The sequence below is a fragment of the Salmo salar genome, chromosome ssa12 (assembly GCF_905237065.1).
Source record: "Salmo salar chromosome ssa12, Ssal_v3.1, whole genome shotgun sequence".
Lineage (NCBI taxonomy): Eukaryota > Metazoa > Chordata > Actinopteri > Salmoniformes > Salmonidae > Salmo > Salmo salar.
Window position 1 is genome coordinate 5,056,566 of NC_059453.1, and position 23,364 is coordinate 5,079,929.

The 23,364-nt window shown below is 48.9% G+C and overlaps 1 protein-coding gene across 3 annotated transcripts in view; it reads left to right on the forward strand.

The window, feature by feature from the left end:
• The first annotated feature begins 245 nt into the window (after nucleotides 1-245).
• Nucleotides 246-23,364, forward strand: part of LOC106563988 (Ras association and DIL domains) — an 85,745-nt gene continuing 62,626 nt past the window's right edge. For 2 of the 3 annotated variants that reach the window (XM_045690516.1, XM_045690517.1), the window contains exons 1-3: nucleotides 246-547; nucleotides 5,971-6,097; nucleotides 6,994-7,531. In XM_045690516.1, coding sequence (XP_045546472.1) covers nucleotides 6,008-6,097; nucleotides 6,994-7,531 — 628 coding nt within the window. In that variant the 5' untranslated portion in view covers nucleotides 246-547; nucleotides 5,971-6,007. The remainder of the gene's footprint in view (nucleotides 548-5,970; nucleotides 6,098-6,993; nucleotides 7,532-23,364) is intronic. The other variant, XM_045690518.1, reaches the window with a different exon arrangement.

Below are 23,364 nucleotides of genomic sequence, written 5' to 3' on the forward strand. Positions count from 1 at the left end.
AACCCTAAACTCCTACACCCTAAACCCTATACCCTAAACCCCTAAACCCCTTACACCCGAAACCCCTATACTCTAAACCCCTGTACCCTGAACCCTTATACCCTAAACCCCTACATCATATTCTCTAAACCCCTCTACCCTGTACCCTAAACCTCTACACCCTATACCCCTATACCCTACACCCTATACCTTATAAACCCCTACACCCTATACCCTAAACCCATATACCCTAAACCCCTATACCTTGAACCCTATACCCTAACCCCTATTCCCTAACCCCTATACTCTATACCATATTCCCTAACCCCTATACCCTAAACCCTTTTCCCTAACCTCTCTACTCTATACCCTATTCCCTAACCACTATACCCTAAACTCTATTCCCTAACCCCAATACCCTAAAACCCTATTCCCTAACTACTATACTCTATACCCTATTCCCTAACCCCTATACCCTATTCCCACACCCTACGCCTTTCCCTTGTCCTATCTCCTCATCCAGTACCCTAGCCTCTCTACCAGAGAGACACCAGTCTACAGCATCAAGGTAACACCTCAACCATACTTCAACCTAAATACAACCAAACTACTATCTAAACACAACCATACTATAACCTTACTGCAACCATACTATAATGTTACTATAACCTAAACACAACCATACTACTATCTAAACATAACCATACTATAACCTTACTGCAACCATAACACAACCATACTATAATGTTACTATATCCTAAACACAACCATACTACTATCTAAACACAACCATACTATAACCTTACTGCAACCATAACACAACCATACTATAATGTTACTATAACCTAAACGCAACCATAACACAACATACTGCAACCTAAACGCAACTATACTACCACGTTACTGCAACCATAACACAACCATAAACCTAAACACTGACAACCGCCTGCACACACACACACACACACACACACACACACACACACACACACACACACACACACACACACACACACACACACACACACACACACACACACACACCTGTCCTCTCTTTCTCCATAGCATCTCTCTCTCTCTCACACACACACACACACACACACACACACACACCTGTCCTCTCTTTCTCCATAGCATCTCTCTCTCTCACACACACACACACACACACACACACACACACACACACACACACACACACACACACACACACACACACCTGTCCTCTCTTTCTCCATAGCATCTCTCTCACACACACAAACACACACACACACACACACACACACACACACACACACACACACCTGTCCTCTTTTTCTCCATAGCATCTCTCTCTCTCACACACACACACACACACACACACACACACACACACACACACACACACACACACACACACACACACCTGTCCTCTCTTTCTCCATAGCATCTCTCTCACACACACAAACACACACACACACACACACACACACACACACACACACACACACACACACACACACACCTGTCCTCTCTTTCTCCATAGCATCTCTCTCACACACACACACACACACACACACACACACACACACACACACACACACACACACACACACACACACACACACACACACACACACACACCTGTCCTCTCTTTCTCCATAGCATCTCTCTCACACACACACACACACACACACACACACACACACACACACACACACACACACACACACACACACACCTGTCCTCTCTTTCTCCATAGCATCTCTCTCACACACACACACACACACACACACACACACACACACACACACACACACACCCTGTCCTCTCTTTCTCCATAGCATCTCTCTCACACACACACACACACACACACACACACACACACACACACACACACACACACACACACACACACACCTGTCCTCTCTTTCTCCATAGCATCTCTCTCACACACACACACACACACACACACACACACACACACACACACACACACACACACACACACACACACACACACACACACACACCTGTCCTCTCTTTCTCCATAGCATCTCTCTCACACACACACACACACACACACACACACACACACACACACACACACACACACACACACACCCTGTCCTCTCTTTCTCCATAGCATCTCTCACACACACACACACACACACACACACACACACACACACACACACACACACACACACACACACCTGTCCTCTCTTTCTCCATAGCATCTCTCTCCACACACACACACACACACACACACACACACACACACACCTGTCCTCTCTTTCTCCATAGCATCTCTCTCACACACTCACACACACACACACACACACACACACACACACACACACACACACACACACACACACACACACACACACACACACACACACACCTGTCCTCTCTTTCTCCATAGCATCTCTCTCACACACACACACACACACACACACACACACACACACACACACACACACACACACACACACACCTGTCCTCTCTTTCTCCATAGCATCTCTCTCTCACACACACACACACACACACACACACACACACACACACACACACACACCTGTCCTCTCTTTCTCCATAGCATCTCTCTCTCACACACACACACACACACACACACACACACACACACACACACACACACCCTGTCCTCTCTTTCTCCATAGCATCTCTCTCTCACACACACACACACACACACACACACCTGTCCTCTCTTTCTCCATAGCATCTCTCTCACACACACACACACACACACACACACACACACACACACACACACACACACACACACACACACACACACACACACACACACACCTGTCCTCTCTTTCTCCACAGCATCTCTCTCACACACACACACACACACACACACACACACACACACACACACACACCTGTCCTCTCTTTCTCCATAGCATCTCTCTCACACACACACACACACACACACACACACACACACACACACACACACACACCTGTCCTCTCTTTCTCCATAGCATCTCTCTCACACACACACACACACACACACACACACACACACACACACACACACACACACACACACACACACACACACACCTGTCCTCTCTTTCTCCATAGCATCTCTCTCACACACACACACACACACACACACACACACACACACACACACACACACACACACACCTGTCCTCTCTTTCTCCATAGCATCTCTCTCACACACACACACACACACACACACACACACACACACACACACACACACACACACACACACCTGTCCTCTCTTTCTCCATAGCATCTCTCTCACACACACACACACACACACACACACACACACACACACACACACACACACACACACCTGTCCTCTCTTTCTCCATAGCATCTCTCTCACACACACACACACACACACACACACACACACACACCTGTCCTCTCTTTCTCCATAGCATCTCTCTCACACACACACACACACACACACACACACACACACACACACACACACACACACACACACACACACACACCTGTCCTCTCTTTCTCCATAGCATCTCTCTCACACACACACACACACACACACACACACACACACACACACACACACACACACACACACACACACACACACACACACACCTGTCCTCTCTTTCTCCATAGCATCTCTCACACACACACACACACACACACACACACACACACACACACACACACACACACACACACACACACACCTGTCCTCTCTTTCTCCATAGCATCTCTCTCACACACACACACACACACACACACACACACACACACACACACACCTGTCCTCTCTTTCTCCATAGCATCTCTCTCACACACACACACACACACACACACACACACCTGTCCTCTCTTTCTCCATAGCATCTCTCTCACACACACACACACACACACACACACACACACACACACCTGTCCTCTCTTTCTCCATAGCATCTCTCACACACACACACACACACACACACACACACACACACACACACACACACACACACACACACACCTGTCCTCTCTTTCTCCATAGCATCTCTCTCACACACACACACACACACACACACACACACACACACACACACACACACCTGTCCTCTCTTTCTCCATAGCATCTCTCACACACACACACACACACACACACACACACACACACACACACACACACACACACACACACACACACACCTGTCCTCTCTTTCTCCATAGCATCTCTCTCTCTCACACACACACACACACACACACACACCTGTCCTCTCTTTCTCCATAGCATCTCTCTCACACACACACACACACACACACACACACACACACACACACACACACACACACACACCTGTCCTCTCTTTCTCCACAGCATCTCTCTCACACACACACACACACACACACACACACACACACACACACACACACACACACACACACACACACACACCTGTCCTCTCTTTCTCCATAGCATCTCTCTCACACACACACACACACACACACACACACACACACACACACACACACACACACACACACACACACACACCTGTCCTCTCTTTCTCCATAGCATCTCTCTCTCACACACACACACACACACACACACACACACACACACACCTGTCCTCTCTTTCTCCATAGCATCTCTCTCACACACACACACACACACACACACACACACACACACACACACACACACACACACACACCTGTCCTCTCTTTCTCCACAGCATCTCTCTCACACACACACACACACACACACACACACACACACACACACACACACACACACACACACACACACACACACCTGTCCTCTCTTTCTCCATAGCATCTCTCTCACACACACACACACACACACACACACACACACACACACACACACACACACACACACACACACACACACACACCTGTCCTCTCTTTCTCCATAGCATCTCTCTCTCTCACACACACACACACACACACACACACACACACACACACACCTGTCCTCTCTTTCTCATAGCATCTCTCTACACACACACACACACACACACACACACACACACACACACACACACCTGTCCTCTCTTTCTCCATAGCATCTCTCTCTCTCACACACACACACACACACACACACACACACACACACACACACACACACACACACACACCTGTCCTCTCTTTCTCCATAGCATCTCTCTCTCAACACACACACACACACACACACACACACACACACACACACACACCTGTCCTCTCTTTCTCCATAGCATCTCTCTCTCACACACACACACACACACACACACACACACACACACACACACACACACACACACACACACACACACACACACACACACACACACCTGTCCTCTCTTTCTCCATAGCATCTCTCTCTCACACACACACACACACACACACACACACACACCTGTCCTCTCTTTCTCCATAGCATCTCTCTCTCACACACACACACACACACACACACACACACACACACACACACACACACACACACACACACACACACACACACACACACACACACACACACACACACCTGTCCTCTCTTTCTCCATAGCATCTCTCTCTCTCACACACACACACACACACACACACACACACACACACACACACACACACACACACACACACCTGTCCTCTCTTTCTCCATAGCATCTCTCTCTCACACACACACACACACACACACACACACACACACACACACACACACACACACACACACACACACACACACACACACACACCTGTCCTCTCTTTCTCCATAGCATCTCTCTCTCTCTCACACACACACACACACACACACACACACACTGTTCTTATCTTAGTTCAGGGTGGTATGGCTTTTAGTTTCTTCTTCCTATATAGTATATAATAGTCTGTCTTTACCTGTTTACTGCCATAACTAACTGACCCATTCTCTCTCTGTGTGTGTGTTGTGTGTGTTGTGTGTGTGTGTGTGTGTGTGTGTGTGTGTGTGTGTGTGTGTGTGTGTGTGTGTGTGTGTAGTTTTCCAGTGTGGGTACTAGCAGGTCCAGTCGTCATCATGTTCTATGGGTCGTCCTCCACCTCGGGGGCCTCCATGTCTCTGCCCTCCAAGAGCCGTCTCAAACGCCAGAGCAGAACTTTCACGCAGGTAGAATACACACACACACAGTAATACACACTAACACATACACACTAACACACACACTAATACACACACACTAATAACACTAACACACACTAACACACACACACACACACACACACTAATACACACACACACACACACATTAACACACACACACTAATACACACATTAACACACCCACACACTAACACACACACACTAATACACACACACACGCTAATACACACACACACACTAATACATACACACACACACTAACACACACACACTAACACACACTAACACTAATACACACACATACACACACTAACACACCCACACACTAACACACACACTAACACACCCACACACTAACACACACACCCACTAAGACACACTAACACCCACACACTAACACACACACACACACACACACACACACACACACACACACACACACACACACACACACACACACTAACACACACTAACACACACACACATACACACACTAACACTAACACACACTAACACACACTAACACACACCCACATACACACACTAACACACCCACACACTAACACACACACTAATACACACACACTAACACACCCACACTCTAACACACACACACACTAAGACACACTAACACCACACACTAACACACACACTAACACACACACACACTAACACACCCACACACTAACACACACTAACACTAACACACACTAACACTAACACCCACATACACACACTAACACACCCACACACTAACACACACACTAATACACACACACTAACACACCCACACTCTAACACACACTAACACTAACACACACTAACACACACATACACACACTAACACTCCAACACCCATCCCCCCTCCCCCCATTTATTCAACTATCTCCTCCTCCCGGTAGGTCCTGTACCGGACTCTGAGTTACCGGGATCGTCCCCCGGCCGACCACACCTCCCGAGACCGGCGCTCCATCACCGAACCCCCCGACGACCGTCCCCGTGACGACCCCGCGGAACTCTCCACCCAGAGCTCCGCCCCCGGCGTCCTGAAGATCTTCGGAGATGAGATCTGCGAGGGCGCCAACTACAAGTCCGTCCTCGCCACGCCCCGGTCCAGCGCACAGGAACTGGTCAAAGAGGCGCTGGAACGCTATTCGCTGAACAAAGCCTCCGCCCACTCCTACGTCCTCTGCGACGTGATAGGCCAGCTAGAGGGGGGAGGAGGAAGAGGTCAGGAGGGAGGAGAGGGGGAAGGAGTAGGACAGGGGGGAGGAGGGGGGTGGAGGACGGAGTGTCTGCGGGCGATGGGCGACAATGAGAAGCCGTTGTTGTTACAGGAACTATGGAAGCCCAGAGAGGGACATGCCAGGAGGTTTGAGCTGCGGAGGAGAGCAGAGGTAGAGGAGCTGAATGCCAAGGAGAAGGATACGGTCACTGCAGGTGAGTTTATACACAGTCATTATACAGACACACACACACTCTATACACACTCACACGCACACACGCACCTCAATACGACAACAGTGGGAGATACCAACATTACCACTCTACATTAGTAGTAGTGATACCAACACTACCACTCTACATTAGTAGTAGTGATACCATCACTACCACTCTACATTAGTAGTAGTGATACCAACACTACCACTCTACATTAGTAGTAGTGATACCATCACTACCACTCTACATTAGTAGTAGTGATACCAACACTACCACTCTACATTAGTAGTAGTGATACCATCACTACCACTCTACATTAGTAGTAGTGATACCAACACTACCACTCTACATTAGTAGTAGTGATACCAACACTACCACTCTACATTAGTAGTAGTGATACCAACACTACCACTCTACATTAGTAGTAGTGATACCAACACTACCACTCTACATTAGTAGTAGTGATACCAACACTACCACTCTACATTAGTAGTAGTGATACCAACACTACCACTCTACATTAGTAGTAGTGATACCAACACTACCACTCTACATTAGTAGTAATGATACCATCACTACCACTCTACATTAGTAGTAGTGATACCAACACTACCACTCTACATTAGTAGTAGTGATACCAACACTACCACTCTACATTAGTAGTAGTGATACCAACACTACCACTCTACATTAGTAGTAGTGATACCAACACTACCACTCTACATTAGTAGTAGTGATACCATCACTACCACTCTACATTAGTAGTAGTGATACCAACACTACCACTCTACATTAGTAGTAGTGATACCAACACTACCACTCTACATTAGTAGTAGTGATACCAACACTACCACTCTACATTAGTAGTAGTGATACCAACACTACCACTCTACATTAGTAGTAGTGATACCAACACTACCACTCTACATTAGTAGTAGTGATACCAACACTACCACTCTACATTAGTAGTAGTGATACCAACACTACCACTCTACATTAGTAGTAATGATACCATCACTACCACTCTACATTAGTAGTAGTGATACCAACACTACCACTCTACATTAGTAGTAGTGATACCAACACTACCACTCTACATTAGTAGTAGTGATACCAACACTACCACTCTACATTAGTAGTAGTGATACCAACACTACCACTCTACATTAGTAGTAATGATACCATCACTACCACTCTACATTAGTAGTAGTGATACCAACACTACCACTCTACATTAGTAGTAGTGATACCAACACTACCACTCTACATTAGTAGTAGTGATACCAACACTACCACTCTACATTAGTAGTAGTGATACCAACACTACCACTCTACATTAGTAGTAATGATACCATCACTACCACTCTACATTAGTAGTAGTGATACCAACACTACCACTCTACATTAGTAGTAGTGATACCAACACTACCACTCTACATTAGTAGTAGTGATACCAACACTACCACTCTACATTAGTAGTAGTGATACCAACACTACCACTCTACATTAGTAGTAGTGATACCAACACTACCACTCTACATTAGTAGTAGTGATACCAACACTACCACTCTACATTAGTAGTAATGATACCAACACTACCACTCTACATTAGTAGTAATGATACCATCACTACCACTCTACATTAGTAGTAGTGATACCAACACTACCACTCTACATTAGTAGTAGTGATACCAACACTACCACTCTACATTAGTAGTAATGATACCATCACTACCCCTCTACATTAGTAGTAGTGATACCAACACTACCACTCTACATTAGTAGTAGTGATACCAACACTACCACTCTACATTAGTAGTAATGATACCATCACTACCACTCTACATTAGTAGTAGTGATACCAACACTACCACTCTACATTAGTAGTAGTGATACCAACACTACCACTCTACATTAGTAGTAGTGATACCAACACTACCACTCTACATTAGTAGTAGTGATACCAACACTACCACTCTACATTAGTAGTAGTGATACCAACACTACCACTCTACATTAGTAGTAGTGATACCAACACTACCACTCTACATTAGTAGTAGTGATACCAACACTACCACTCTACATTAGTAGTAGTGATACCAACACTACCACTCTACATTAGTAGTAATGATACCATCACTACCACTCTACATTAGTAGTAGTGATACCAACACTACCACTCTACATTAGTAGTAGTGATACCAACACTACCACTCTACATTAGTAGTAGTGATACCAACACTACCACTCTACATTAGTAGTAGTGATACCAACACTACCACTCTACATTAGTAGTAGTGATACCAACACTACCACTCTACATTAGTAGTAATGATACCATCACTACCACTCTACATTAGTAGTAGTGATACCAACACTACCACTCTACATTAGTAGTAGTGATACCAACACTACCACTCTACATTAGTAGTAGTGATACCAACACTACCACTCTACATTAGTTGTAGTGATACCAACACTACCACTCTACATTAGTAGTAATGATACCATCACTACCACTCTACATTAGTAGTAGTGATACCAACACTACCACTCTACATTAGTAGTAGTGATACCAACACTACCACTCTACATTAGTAGTAATGATACCATCACTACCACTCTACATTAGTAGTAGTGATACCAACACTACCACTCTACATTAGTAGTAATGATACCATCACTACCACTCTACATTAGTAGTAGTGATACCAACACTACCACTCTACATTAGTAGTAGTGATACCAACACTACCACTCTACATTAGTAGTAGTGATACCAACACTACCATTCTACATTAGTAGTAGTGATACCAACACTACCACTCTACATTTGTCACGTTCTTCGTCGTCAGACGAAACAGAGAAATCATCATCTGAGAAAGTGGACCAATACGCAGCGGGGTTGTGTACTCATCTTCTTTATTTCTGGATAAGAAGGCAAACCGTAAACCAAAAACACGTACACAAGAAAATAACAAAACAAGGACGAACAGTTTCACAGGCTACAACAACTAGCAGTGCGAAATACAACTACCCACAAAATAGAAACAAAACCCATACCTATATATAGGACTCTCAATCAAAGGCTACAAACACCTGCCTCCAATTGAGAGTCCAACACCCAATTACCTAACATAGAAATACTAAACTAGAGATAACATAGAAATACAAAAAAACATAGAACATAACCCAAAACCCGGAAATAATAAAACAAACACCCTTCTAATCAAACCACCACCCCGAACCAACCAAAACAAATACCCTCTGCCACGTCCTGACCAAAATACAATACAAAATAATACCTAAACTGGTCAGGACGTGACAGTACCCCCCCCAAAGGTGCAGACCCCGGATGCACCTAAAAAAATAAAAAATAAAAAATAAACCCCTAACTAAAGGGAGGGAAGGGAGGGTGGCTGCCGTCAACGACGACACCTGTGCTACACCCCCCTCCCCAACCCACCTATACTGGAGGTGGCTCAGGTTCTGGCCTACTGTCCTCCAGACTGTAGGCAGACTCTCTTGACTCCGGACCGTAGGCAGATTCACTCGGTTCCGGGCCATAGGCAGACTCATTTGGTTCCGAGCTGTAGGCAGACTCACATAGTTCAAAGTTATAGTAAACTTCATTCTGATCTGGACCGCGGGCAGACTCACTCGGTTCCGGGTCGCGGGCCGTCTCCCCTGGTTCCGGACAGTGGGCCGTCTCCCCTGGTTCCGGACAGTGGGCCGTCTTCCCTGGTTCCGGACAGTGGGCCGTCTCCCCTGGTTCCGGACAGTGGGCCGTCTCCCCTGGTGCTGGACACTCTGGACGAGGCACTGTTGCCGGACACTCTGGACGAGGCACTGTTGCCGGACACTCTGGACGAGGACTGTTGCCGGACACTCTGGACGAGGCACTGTTGCCGGACACTCGGGCCTGGTCTGACGCACTGGAAGCCTGATGCGTGGGGCTGGTAGTGGAGGTACCAGCCTGGGGACACGCACCTCAGGGCTAGTGCGAGGAGCGGGAACAGGCTGAGTAGGACTAGGCTGACGCACTGGAAGCTTGATGCGTGGTGCTGGAAGTGCCAGCCTGGAGACACGCACCTCAGGGCTAGTGCGGGGAGCAGGAACCGGCCGAGTTGGAGTGGGCTGACGCACTGGAAGCCTGATGCGTGGTGCTGGTACTGGACGTGCCAGCCTGGAGACACGCACCTCAAGGCTAGTGCGTGTAGCGGGAAACACTGGACCGTAGAGGTGCACTGGTGGTCTCTCATTTGTTGACTTCTGTAACCATAAAAGCCTTGGTTTCATGCATGTTAACATCAGAAGCCTCCTCCCTAAGTTTGTTTTATTCACTGCTTTAGCACACTCTGCCAACCCGGATGTCCTAACCGTGTCTGAATCCTGGCTTAGGAAGGCCACCAAATTGATGAAATTTCCATCCCTAAATATAACATTTTCAGACAAGATAGAACTGCCAAAGGGGGCGGAGTTGCAATCTACTGCAGAGATAGCCTGCAGAGTTCTGTCATGCTATCCAGGTCTGTTCCCAAACAATTAGAGCTTCTACTTTTAAAAATCCACCTTTCCAGAAACAAGTCTCTCACCGTTACCGCTTGCTATAGACCACCTTCTGCCCCCAGCTGTGCCCTGGACACCATATGCGAATTGATTGTCCCCCATCTATCTTCAGAGCTCGTACTGTTAGGTGAACTGAACGGGGACATGCTTAACACCCCGGCCGTCCTACAATCTAAGCTAGATGCCCTCAATCTCACACAAATTATCAATGAATCTACCAGGTACAACCTCAAATCCGTAAACACGGGCACCCTCATAGATATCATCCTGACCAACCTGCCCTCCAAATACACCTCTGCTGTTTTCAACCAGGATCTCAGCATTCACTGCCACATTGCCTGCGTCCGTAATGGGTCTGCGGTCAAACGAACACCCCTCATCACTGTCAAACGCTCCCTAAAACACTTCAGCAAGCAGGCCTTTCTAATCAACCTGGCCTGGTATCCTGAAAGGATATTGACCTCATTCCGTCAGTAGAGGATGCCTGGTTATTCTTTAAACGTGCTTTCCTCACCATCTTAAATAAGCATGCCCCATTCAAACATTTTTGAACCAGGAACAGATATAGCCCTTGGTTCACTCCAGACCTGAATGCCCTTGACCAGCACAAAAACATCCTGTGGCGTACTGCATTAGCATCGAATAGCCCCCGCGATATGCAACTTTTCTGGGAAGTTAGGAACCAATACACACAGGCAGTTAGGAAGGAAAGCAAAGGCTAGCTTTTTCAAATAGAAATGTGCCTCCTGTAGCACAAACTCCAAAAAGTTCTCGGACACTGTAAAGTCCATGGAGAAAAAGAGCACCTCCTCCCAGCTGCCCACTGCACTGAGGCTAGGAAACACTGTCACCTCCGATAAATCCACGATAATTGAGAATTTCAATAAGCATTTTTCTATGGCTGGCCATGCTTTCCACTTGGCTACCCCTACCCCGGCCAACAGCTCTGCACCCCCCACAGCAACTTGCCCAAGTCTCTCCCATTTCTCCTTCACCCAAATCCAGATAGCTGATGTTCTGAAAGAACTGCAAAATCTGGACCCCTACAAATCAGCTGGGCTAGACAATCTGGACCCTCTCTTTCTAAAATTATCCTGCCTTTCTAAGGTCTTCCAAAGCCAAGTTAACAAACAGATCACCGACCATTTCGAATCCCACCGTACCTTCTCCGCTATGCAATCTGGTTTCCAAGCTGGTCATGGGTGCACCTCAGCCACGCTCAAGGTCCTAAACGATATCATAACCGCCATCGATAAGAGACAATACTGTGCAGCTTTATTCATCCACCTGGTCAAGGCTTTCGACTCTGTCTATCACCACATTCTTATCGGCAGACGTAACAGCCTTGGTTTCTCAAATGACTGTCTCGCCTGGTTCACCAACTACTTCTCAGACAGAGTTCAGTATGTCAAATCGGAGGGCCTGTTGTCCAGACATCTGGCAGTCTCTATGGGGGTGCCACAGGGTTCAATTCTCGGGCAAACTCTTTTCTCTGTATACATCAATGATGTCACTCTTGCTGCTGGTGATTCTCTGATCCACCTCTATGCAGACAACACCATTCTGTATACTTCTGGCCCTTCTTTGGACACTGTGTTAACTAACCTCCAGACGAGCTTCAATGCCATACAATTCTCCTTCCGTGGCCTCCAACTGCTCTTAAATGCTAGTAAAACTAAATACATGCTCTTCAACCGATCGCTGCCTGCACCTGCCCGTCCGTCCAGCGTCACTACTCTGAATGGTTCTGACTTAGAATATGTGGACAACTACAAATACCTAGGTGTCTGGTTAGACTGTAAACTCTCCTTCCAGACTCACATTAAGCATCTCCAATCCAAAATTAAATCTAGAATTAGCTTCCTATTTCGCAACAAAAGCATCCTTCACTCATGCTGCCAAACATACCCTCGTAAAACTGACCATCCTACCGATCCTTGACTTTGGCGATGTAATTTACAAAATAGCCTCCAACACTCTACTCAGCAAATTGGATGTAGTCTATCACAGTGCCATCCATTTTGTCACCAAAGCCCCATATACTACCCACCACTGCGACTTGTATGCTCTCGTTGGCTGGCCCTCGCTTCATATTTGTCGCCAAGCCCACTGGCTCCAGGTCATCTATAAGTCTTTGCTAGGTATAGCCCCGCCTTATCTCAGCTCACTGGTCACCATAGCAGCACCCACCCGCACGCGCTCCAGCAGGTATATTTCACTGGTCACCCCCAAAGCCAATTCCTACTTTGGCCGCCTTTCCTTCCAGTTCTCTGCTGCCAATGACTGGAGCGAATTGCAAAAATCACTGAAGCTGGAGACTCATATCTCCCTCACTAACTTTAAGCACCAGCTGTCAGAGCAGCTCACAGATCACTGCACCTGTACATAGCCCATATGTAAATAGCCCATCCAACTACCTTATCCCCATATTGTTATTTCTTTTTTGCTCCTTTGCACCCCAGTATCTCTACTTGCACATTCATCTTCTGGACATCTATCACTCCAGTGTTTAATTGCTAAATTGTAATTACTTCGCCACTACGGCCTATTTATTGCCTTACCTCTCTAATCTTACCTAATTTGCACACTCTGTATATAGACTTTTCAATTGTGTTATTGACTGTACATTTGTTTATCCCTTGTGTAACTCTGTGTTGTTGTTTGTCGTACTGCTTTGCTTTATCTTGGCCAGGTCTCAGTTGTAAATGAGAACTTGTTCTCAATTAGCCTACCTGGTTAAATAAAGGTGAAATAAATAAATAAAAAATTAACAAATCGTACCTAGGCAGCAACAAGGTCTGAGGAGGATGTCTCTGACAGTCCTATACTGCAAATAACAAGTCTATAGTGTTGGATATCTCAGACCTTGGACCATCGTACCTAGGCAGCAACGACGTCTGGGGGAGGATGTCTCTGATATAGTCCTATACTGCTGATAACAAGTCTATAGTGTTGGATATCTCAGACCTTGTAGCATCGTTCCTAGGCAACAAACAAGGTCTGGGGGAAGATGTCTCTGACATTTCCAAATGTAAGGAAAATTGTTCCGGGGAGGGTTCTCTTCAAACAGACAAGTCTCACAACAAATCACACATTTGTGTAGGCGGGGCTTAAAATGCTGGTGGGAATTGTGCTCATGTTTAGCTATGGCAACAAGCAGATACGGCAGTGACATTACTGGTGACTTGCTTCGCATTTCCAACTCTTCCTTTCTGTTCCAACTGATGCGCAAATGTACAGAATTGTTAAACTGGAGCATTGGTACACTGCCGGCAGCAACCCGTCTGTCTAGCAACCCTCTCTCTCTGGAGAGACATGGGACCCGTCTGTCTTGAGAGACTAGTGACCCGTCTGTTTAGAAGACTAGTGACCCATCTGTCTGGAGAGACTAGTGACCCATCTGTCTGGAGAGACTAGTGACCCATCTGTCTGGAGAGAGTAGTGACCCATCTGTCTGGAGAGACTAGTGACCTGTCTGTCTGGAGAGACTAGTGACCCATCTGTCTGGAGAGACTAGTGACCCATCTGTCTGGAGAGACTAGTGACACGTCTGTCTGGAGAGACTAGTGACCCGTCTGTCTGGAGAGACTAGTGACCCGTCTGTCTGGAGAGACTAGTGACCCGTCTGTCTGGAGAGACTAGTGACCCGTCTGTCTGGAGAGACTAGTGACCCATCTGTTTAGGGAGACTAGTGACCCGTCTGTCTGGAGAGACTGGAGAGACCAGTGACCCATCTGTTTAGGGAGACTAGTGACCCGTCTGTCTGGAGAGACTAGTGACCCATCTGTCTGGAGAGACAAGTGACCCGTCTGTCTAGAGAGACAAGTGACCCGTCTGTCTGCAGAGACTAGTGACCCATCTGTCTGGAGAGACTAGTGACCCGTCTGTCTGGAGAGACTAGTAACCCATCTGTCTGGAGAGACTGGTGACCCGTCTGTCTGGAGAGACTAGTGACCCGTCTGTCTGGAGAGACAAGTGACCCGTCTGTCTAGAGAGACAAGTGACCCGTCTGTATGGAGAGACTAGTGACCCATCTGTCTGGAGAGACTGGTGACCCGTCTGTCTGGAGAGACTAGTGACCCATCTGTCTGGAGAGACAAGTGACCCGTCTGTCTAGAGAGACAAGTGACCCGTCTGTCTGGAGAGACAAGTGACCCATCTGTCTGGAGAGACAAGTGACCCGTCTGTCTGGAGAGACTAGTAACCCATCTGTCTGGAGAGACTAGTGACCCATCTGTCTGGAGAGACTAGTGACCCATCTGTCTGGAGAGAGTAGTGACCCATCTGTCTGGAGAGACTAGTGACCTGTCTGTCTGGAGAGACTAGTGACCCATCTGTCTGGAGAGACTAGTGACCCATCTGTCTGGAGAGACTAGTGACCCGTCTGTCTGGAGAGACTAGTGACCCGTCTGTCTGGAGAGACTAGTGACCCGTCTGTCTGGAGAGACTAGTGACCCGTCTGTCTGGAGAGACTAGTGACCCGTCTGTCTGGAGAGACTAGTGACCCATCTGTTTAGGGAGACTAGTGACCCGTCTGTCTGGAGAGACTGGAGAGACCAGTGACCCATCTGTTTAGGGAGACTAGTGACCCGTCTGTCTGGAGAGACTAGTGACCCATCTGTTTAGGGAGACTGGTGACCCGTCTGTCTGGGGAGACTAGAGAGACTAGTGACCCATCTGTTTAGGGAGACTAGTGGCCCATCTGTCTGGAGAGACTAGTGACCCGTCTGTCTGGAGAGACTAGTGACCCATCTGTCTGGAGAGACTAGTGACCCGTCTGTCTGGAGAGACTAGTGACCCGTCTGTCTGGAGAGACAAGTGACCCATCTGTCTGGAGAGACTAGTGACCCATCTGTCTGGAGAGACTAGTGACCCATCTGTCTGGAGAGACTAGTGACCCGTCTGTCTGGAGAGACTACTGACCCGTCTGTCTGGAGAGACTAGTGACCCGTCTGTCTGGAGAGACTAGTGACCCATCTGTCTGGAGAGACTAGTAACCCATCTGTCTGGAGAGACTAGTGACCCATCTGTCTGGGGAGACTAGTGACCCGTCTGTCTGGAGAGACTAGTAACCCATCTGTCTGGAGAGACAAGTGACCCATCTGTCTGGAGAGACTAGTGACCCATCTGTCTGGAGAGACTAGTGACCCATCTGTCTGGAGAGACTAGTGACCCGTCTGTCTGGAGAGACAAGTGACCCGTCTGTCTGGAGAGACTAGTGACCCGTCTGTCTGGAGAGACTAGTGACCCGTCTGTCTGGAGAGACTAGTGACCCGTCTGTCTGGAGAGACTAGTGACCCATCTGTCTAGAGAGACTAGTGACCCATCTGTCTGGGGAGACTAGTGGCCCATCTGTCTGGAGAGACTGGAGAGACTAGTGACCGGTCTGTCTGGAGAGACTAGTGACCCATCTGTCTGGAGAGACTAGTGACCCGTCTGTCTGGAGAGACTAGTGACCCGTCTGTCTGGAGAGACTAGTGACCCGTCTGTCTGGAGAGACTAGTGACCCATCTGTCTGGAGAGACTAGTGACCCATTTGTCTGGAGAGAATAGTGACCCATCTGTCAGGAGAGACTAGTGACCCATCTGTCTGGAGAGACTGGAGAGACTGGTGACCCATCTGTCTGGAGAGACTAGTGACCCGTCTGTCTGGAGAGACAAGTGACCCGTCTGTCTGGAGAGACTAGTGACCCGTCTGTCTGGAGAGACTAGTGACCCGTCTGTCTGGAGAGACTAGTGACCCGTCTGTCTGGAGAGACTAGTGACCTGTCTGTCTGGAGAGACTAGTGACCCATCTGTCTGGGGAGACTAGTGACCCATCTGTCTGGAGAGACTGGAGAGACTAGTGACCCGTCTGTCTGGAGAGACTAGTGACCCGTCTGTCTGGAGAGACTAGTGACCCGTCTGTCTGGAGAGACTAGTAACCCGTCTGTCTGGAGAGACAAGTGACCCATCTGTCTGGAGAGACTAGTGACCCGTCTGTTTAGAAGACTAGTGACCCATCTGTCTGGAGAGACTGGTGACCCATCTGTCTGGAGAGACTAGTGACCCATCTGTCTGGAGAGACTAGTGACCCATCTGTCTGGAGAGACTAGTGACCCATCTGTCTGGAGAGACTGGTGACCCGTCTGTCTGGAGAGACTAGTGACCCATCTGTCTGGAGAGACAAGTGACCCGTCTGTCTAGAGAGACAAGTGACCCGTCTGTCTGCAGAGACTAGTGACCCATCTGTCTGGAGAGACAAGTGACCCGTCTGTCTGGAGAGACAAGTAACCCATCTGTCTGGAGAGACTGGTGACCCGTCTGTCTGGAGAGACTAGTGACCCGTCTGTCTGGAGAGACAAGTGACCCGTCTGTCTAGAGAGACAAGTGACCCGTCTGTATGGAGAGACTAGTGACCCATCTGTCTGGAGAGACTGGTGACCCGTCTGTCTGGAGAGACTAGTGACCCATCTGTCTGGAGAGACAAGTGACCCGTCTGTCTAGAGAGACAAGTGACCCGTCTGTCTGGAGAGACAAGTGACCCATCTGTCTGGAGAGACAAGTGACCCGTCTGTCTGGAGAGACTAGTAACCCATCTGTCTGGAGAGACTAGTGACCCATCTGTCTGGAGAGACTAGTGACCCATCTGTCTGGAGAGAGTAGTGACCCATCTGTCTGGAGAGACTAGTGACCTGTCTGTCTGGAGAGACTAGTGACCCATCTGTCTGGAGAGACTAGTGACCCATCTGTCTGGAGAGACTAGTGACACGTCTGTCTGGAGAGACTAGTGACCCGTCTGTCTGGAGAGACTAGTGACCCGTCTGTCTGGAGAGACTAGTGACCCGTCTGTCTGGAGAGACTAGTGACCCATCTGTTTAGGGAGACTAGTGACCCGTCTGTCTGGAGAGACTGGAGAGACCAGTGACCCATCTGTTTAGGGAGACTAGTGACCCGTCTGTCTGGAGAGACTAGTGACCCATCTGTTTAGGGAGACTGGTGACCCGTCTGTCTGGGGAGACTAGAGAGACTAGTGACCCATCTGTTTAGGGAGACTAGTGGCCCATCTGTCTGGAGAGACTAGTGACCCGTCTGTCTGGAGAGACTAGTGACCCATCTGTCTGGAGAGACTAGTGACCCATCTGTCTGGAGAGACTAGTGACCCATCTGTCTGGAGAGACTAGTGACCCGTCTGTCTGGAGAGACTAGTGACCCGTCTGTCTGGAGAGACTAGTGACCCGTCTGTCTGGAGAGACTAGTGACCCGTCTGTCTGGAGAGACTAGTAACCCATCTGTCTGGAGAGACTAGTGACCCATCTGTCTGGGGAGACTAGTGACCCGTCTGTCTGGAGAGACTAGTAACCCATCTGTCTGGAGAGACAAGTGACCCATCTGTCTGGAGAGACTAGTGACCCATCTGTCTGGAGAGACTAGTGACCCATCTGTCTGGAGAGACTAGTGACCCGTCTGTCTGGAGAGACAAGTGACCCGTCTGTCTGGAGAGACTAGTGACCCGTCTGTCTGGAGAGACTAGTGACCCGTCTGTCTGGAGAGACTAGTGACCCGTCTGTCTGGAGAGACTAGTGACCCATCTGTCTGGAGAGACTAGTGACCCATCTGTCTGGGGAGACTAGTGGCCCATCTGTCTGGAGAGACTGGAGAGACTAGTGACCGGTCTGTCTGGAGAGACTAGTGACCCATCTGTCTGGAGAGACTAGTGACCCGTCTGTCTGGAGAGACTAGTGACCCGTCTGTCTGGAGAGACTAGTGACCCGTCTGTCTGGAGAGACTAGTGACCCATCTGTCTGGAGAGACTAGTGACCCATTTGTCTGGAGAGAATAGTGACCCATCTGTCAGGAGAGACTAGTGACCCATCTGTCTGGAGAGACTGGTGACCCATCTTTCTGGAGAGACTAGTGACCCGTCTGTCTGGAGAGACAAGTGACCCGTCTGTCTGGAGAGACTAGTGACCCGTCTGTCTGGAGAGACTAGTGACCCGTCTGTCTGGAGAGACTAGTGACCCGTCTGTCTGGAGAGACTAGTGACCTGTCTGTCTGGAGAGACTAGTGACCCATCTGTCTGGGGAGACTAGTGACCCATCTGTCTGGAGAGACTGGAGAGACTAGTGACCCGTCTGTCTGGAGAGACTAGTGACCCGTCTGTCTGGAGAGACTAGTGACCCGTCTGTCTGGAGAGACTAGTAACCCGTCTGTCTGGAGAGACAAGTGACCCATCTGTCTGGAGAGACTAGTGACCCGTCTGTCTGGAGAGACTAGTGACCCGTATGTCTGGAGAGACTAGTGACCCATCTGTCTGGAGAGACTAGTGAACCATCTGTCTGGGGAGACTAGTGACCCATCTGTCTGGAGAGACTGGAGAGACTAGTAACCCATCTGTCTGGAGAGACTAGTGACCCGTCTGTCTGGAGAGACTAGTGACCCATCTGTCTGGAGAGACTAGTGACCCGTCTGTCTGGAGACACTAGTGACCCGTCTGTCTGGAGAGACTAGTGACCCGTCTGTCTGGAGAGACTAGTGACCCGTCTGTCTGGAGAGACTAGTGACCCGTCTGTCTGGAGAGACTGGTGACCCGTCTGTCTGGAGAGACTAGTGACCCGTCTGTCTGGAGAGACTGGTGACCCATCTGTCTGGAGAGACTAGTGACCCGTCTGTCTGGAGAGACTAGTGACCCATCTGTCTGGAGAGACTAGTGACCCATCTGTCTGGAGAGACTAGTGACCCATCTGTCTGGAGAGACTGGAGAGACTAGTGACCCGTCTGTCTGGAGAGACTAGTGACCCGTCTGTCTGGAGAGACTAGTGACCCGTCTGTCTGGAGAGACTAGTAACCCGTCTGTCTGGAGAGACAAGTGACCCATCTGTCTGGAGAGACTAGTGACCCGTCTGTTTAGAAGACTAGTGACCCATCTGTCTGGAGAGACTGGTGACCCATCTGTCTGGAGAGACTAGTGACCCATCTGTCTGGAGAGACTAGTGACCCATCTGTCTGGAGAGACTAGTGACCCATCTGTCTGGAGAGACTGGTGACCCGTCTGTCTGGAGAGACTAGTGACCCATCTGTCTGGAGAGACAAGTGACCCGTCTGTCTAGAGAGACAAGTGACCCGTCTGTCTGCAGAGACTAGTGACCCATCTGTCTGGAGAGACAAGTGACCCGTCTGTCTGGAGAGACAAGTAACCCATCTGTCTGGAGAGACTGGTGACCCGTCTGTCTGGAGAGACTAGTGACCCGTCTGTCTGGAGAGACAAGTGACCCGTCTGTCTAGAGAGACAAGTGACCCGTCTGTATGGAGAGACTAGTGACCCATCTGTCTGGAGAGACTGGTGACCCGTCTGTCTGGAGAGACTAGTGACCCATCTGTCTGGAGAGACAAGTGACCCGTCTGTCTAGAGAGACAAGTGACCCGTCTGTCTGGAGAGACAAGTGACCCATCTGTCTGGAGAGACAAGTGACCCGTCTGTCTGGAGAGACTAGTAACCCATCTGTCTGGAGAGACTAGTGACCCATCTGTCTGGAGAGACTAGTGACCCATCTGTCTGGAGAGAGTAGTGACCCATCTGTCTGGAGAGACTAGTGACCTGTCTGTCTGGAGAGACTAGTGACCCATCTGTCTGGAGAGACTAGTGACCCATCTGTCTGGAGAGACTAGTGACACGTCTGTCTGGAGAGACTAGTGACCCGTCTGTCTGGAGAGACTAGTGACCCGTCTGTCTGGAGAGACTAGTGACCCGTCTGTCTGGAGAGACTAGTGACCCATCTGTTTAGGGAGACTAGTGACCCGTCTGTCTGGAGAGACTGGAGAGACCAGTGACCCATCTGTTTAGGGAGACTAGTGACCCGTCTGTCTGGAGAGACTAGTGACCCATCTGTTTAGGGAGACTGGTGACCCGTCTGTCTGGGGAGACTAGAGAGACTAGTGACCCATCTGTTTAGGGGAGACTAGTGGCCCATCTGTCTGGAGAGACTAGTGACCCGTCTGTCTGGAGAGACTAGTGACCCATCTGTCTGGAGAGACTAGTGACCCATCTGTCTGGAGAGACTAGTGACCCATCTGTCTGGAGAGACTAGTGACCCGTCTGTCTGGAGAGACTAGTGACCCGTCTGTCTGGAGAGACTAGTGACCCGTCTGTCTGGAGAGACTAGTGACCCGTCTGTCTGGAGAGACTAGTAACCCATCTGTCTGGAGAGACTAGTGACCCATCTGTCTGGGGAGACTAGTGACCCGTCTGTCTGGAGAGACTAGTAACCCATCTGTCTGGAGAGACAAGTGACCCATCTGTCTGGAGAGACTAGTGACCCATCTGTCTGGAGAGACTAGTGACCCATCTGTCTGGAGAGACTAGTGACCCGTCTGTCTGGAGAGACAAGTGACCCGTCTGTCTGGAGAGACTAGTGACCCGTCTGTCTGGAGAGACTAGTGACCCGTCTGTCTGGAGAGACTAGTGACCCGTCTGTCTGGAGAGACTAGTGACCCATCTGTCTGGAGAGACTAGTGACCCATCTGTCTGGGGAGACTAGTGGCCCATCTGTCTGGAGAGACTGGAGAGACTAGTGACCGGTCTGTCTGGAGAGACTAGTGACCCATCTGTCTGGAGAGACTAGTGACCCGTCTGTCTGGAGAGACTAGTGACCCGTCTGTCTGGAGAGACTAGTGACCCGTCTGTCTGGAGAGACTAGTGACCCATCTGTCTGGAGAGACTAGTGACCCATTTGTCTGGAGAGAATAGTGACCCATCTGTCAGGAGAGACTAGTGACCCATCTGTCTGGAGAGACTGGAGAGACTGGTGACCCATCTGTCTGGAGAGACTAGTGACCCGTCTGTCTGGAGAGACAAGTGACCCGTCTGTCTGGAGAGACTAGTGACCCGTCTGTCTGGAGAGACTAGTGACCCGTCTGTCTGGAGAGACTAGTGACCCGTCTGTCTGGAGAGACTAGTGACCTGTCTGTCTGGAGAGACTAGTGACCCATCTGTCTGGGGAGACTAGTGACCCATCTGTCTGGAGAGACTGGAGAGACTAGTGACCCGTCTGTCTGGAGAGACTAGTGACCCGTCTGTCTGGAGAGAGTAGTGACCCGTCTGTCTGGAGAGACTAGTAACCCGTCTGTCTGGAGAGACAAGTGACCCATCTGTCTGGAGAGACTAGTGACCCGTCTGTCTGGAGAGACTAGTGACCCATCTGTCTGGAGAGACTAGTGACCCATCTGTCTGGAGAGACTAGTGAACCATCTGTCTGGGGAGACTAGTGACCCATCTGTCTGGAGAG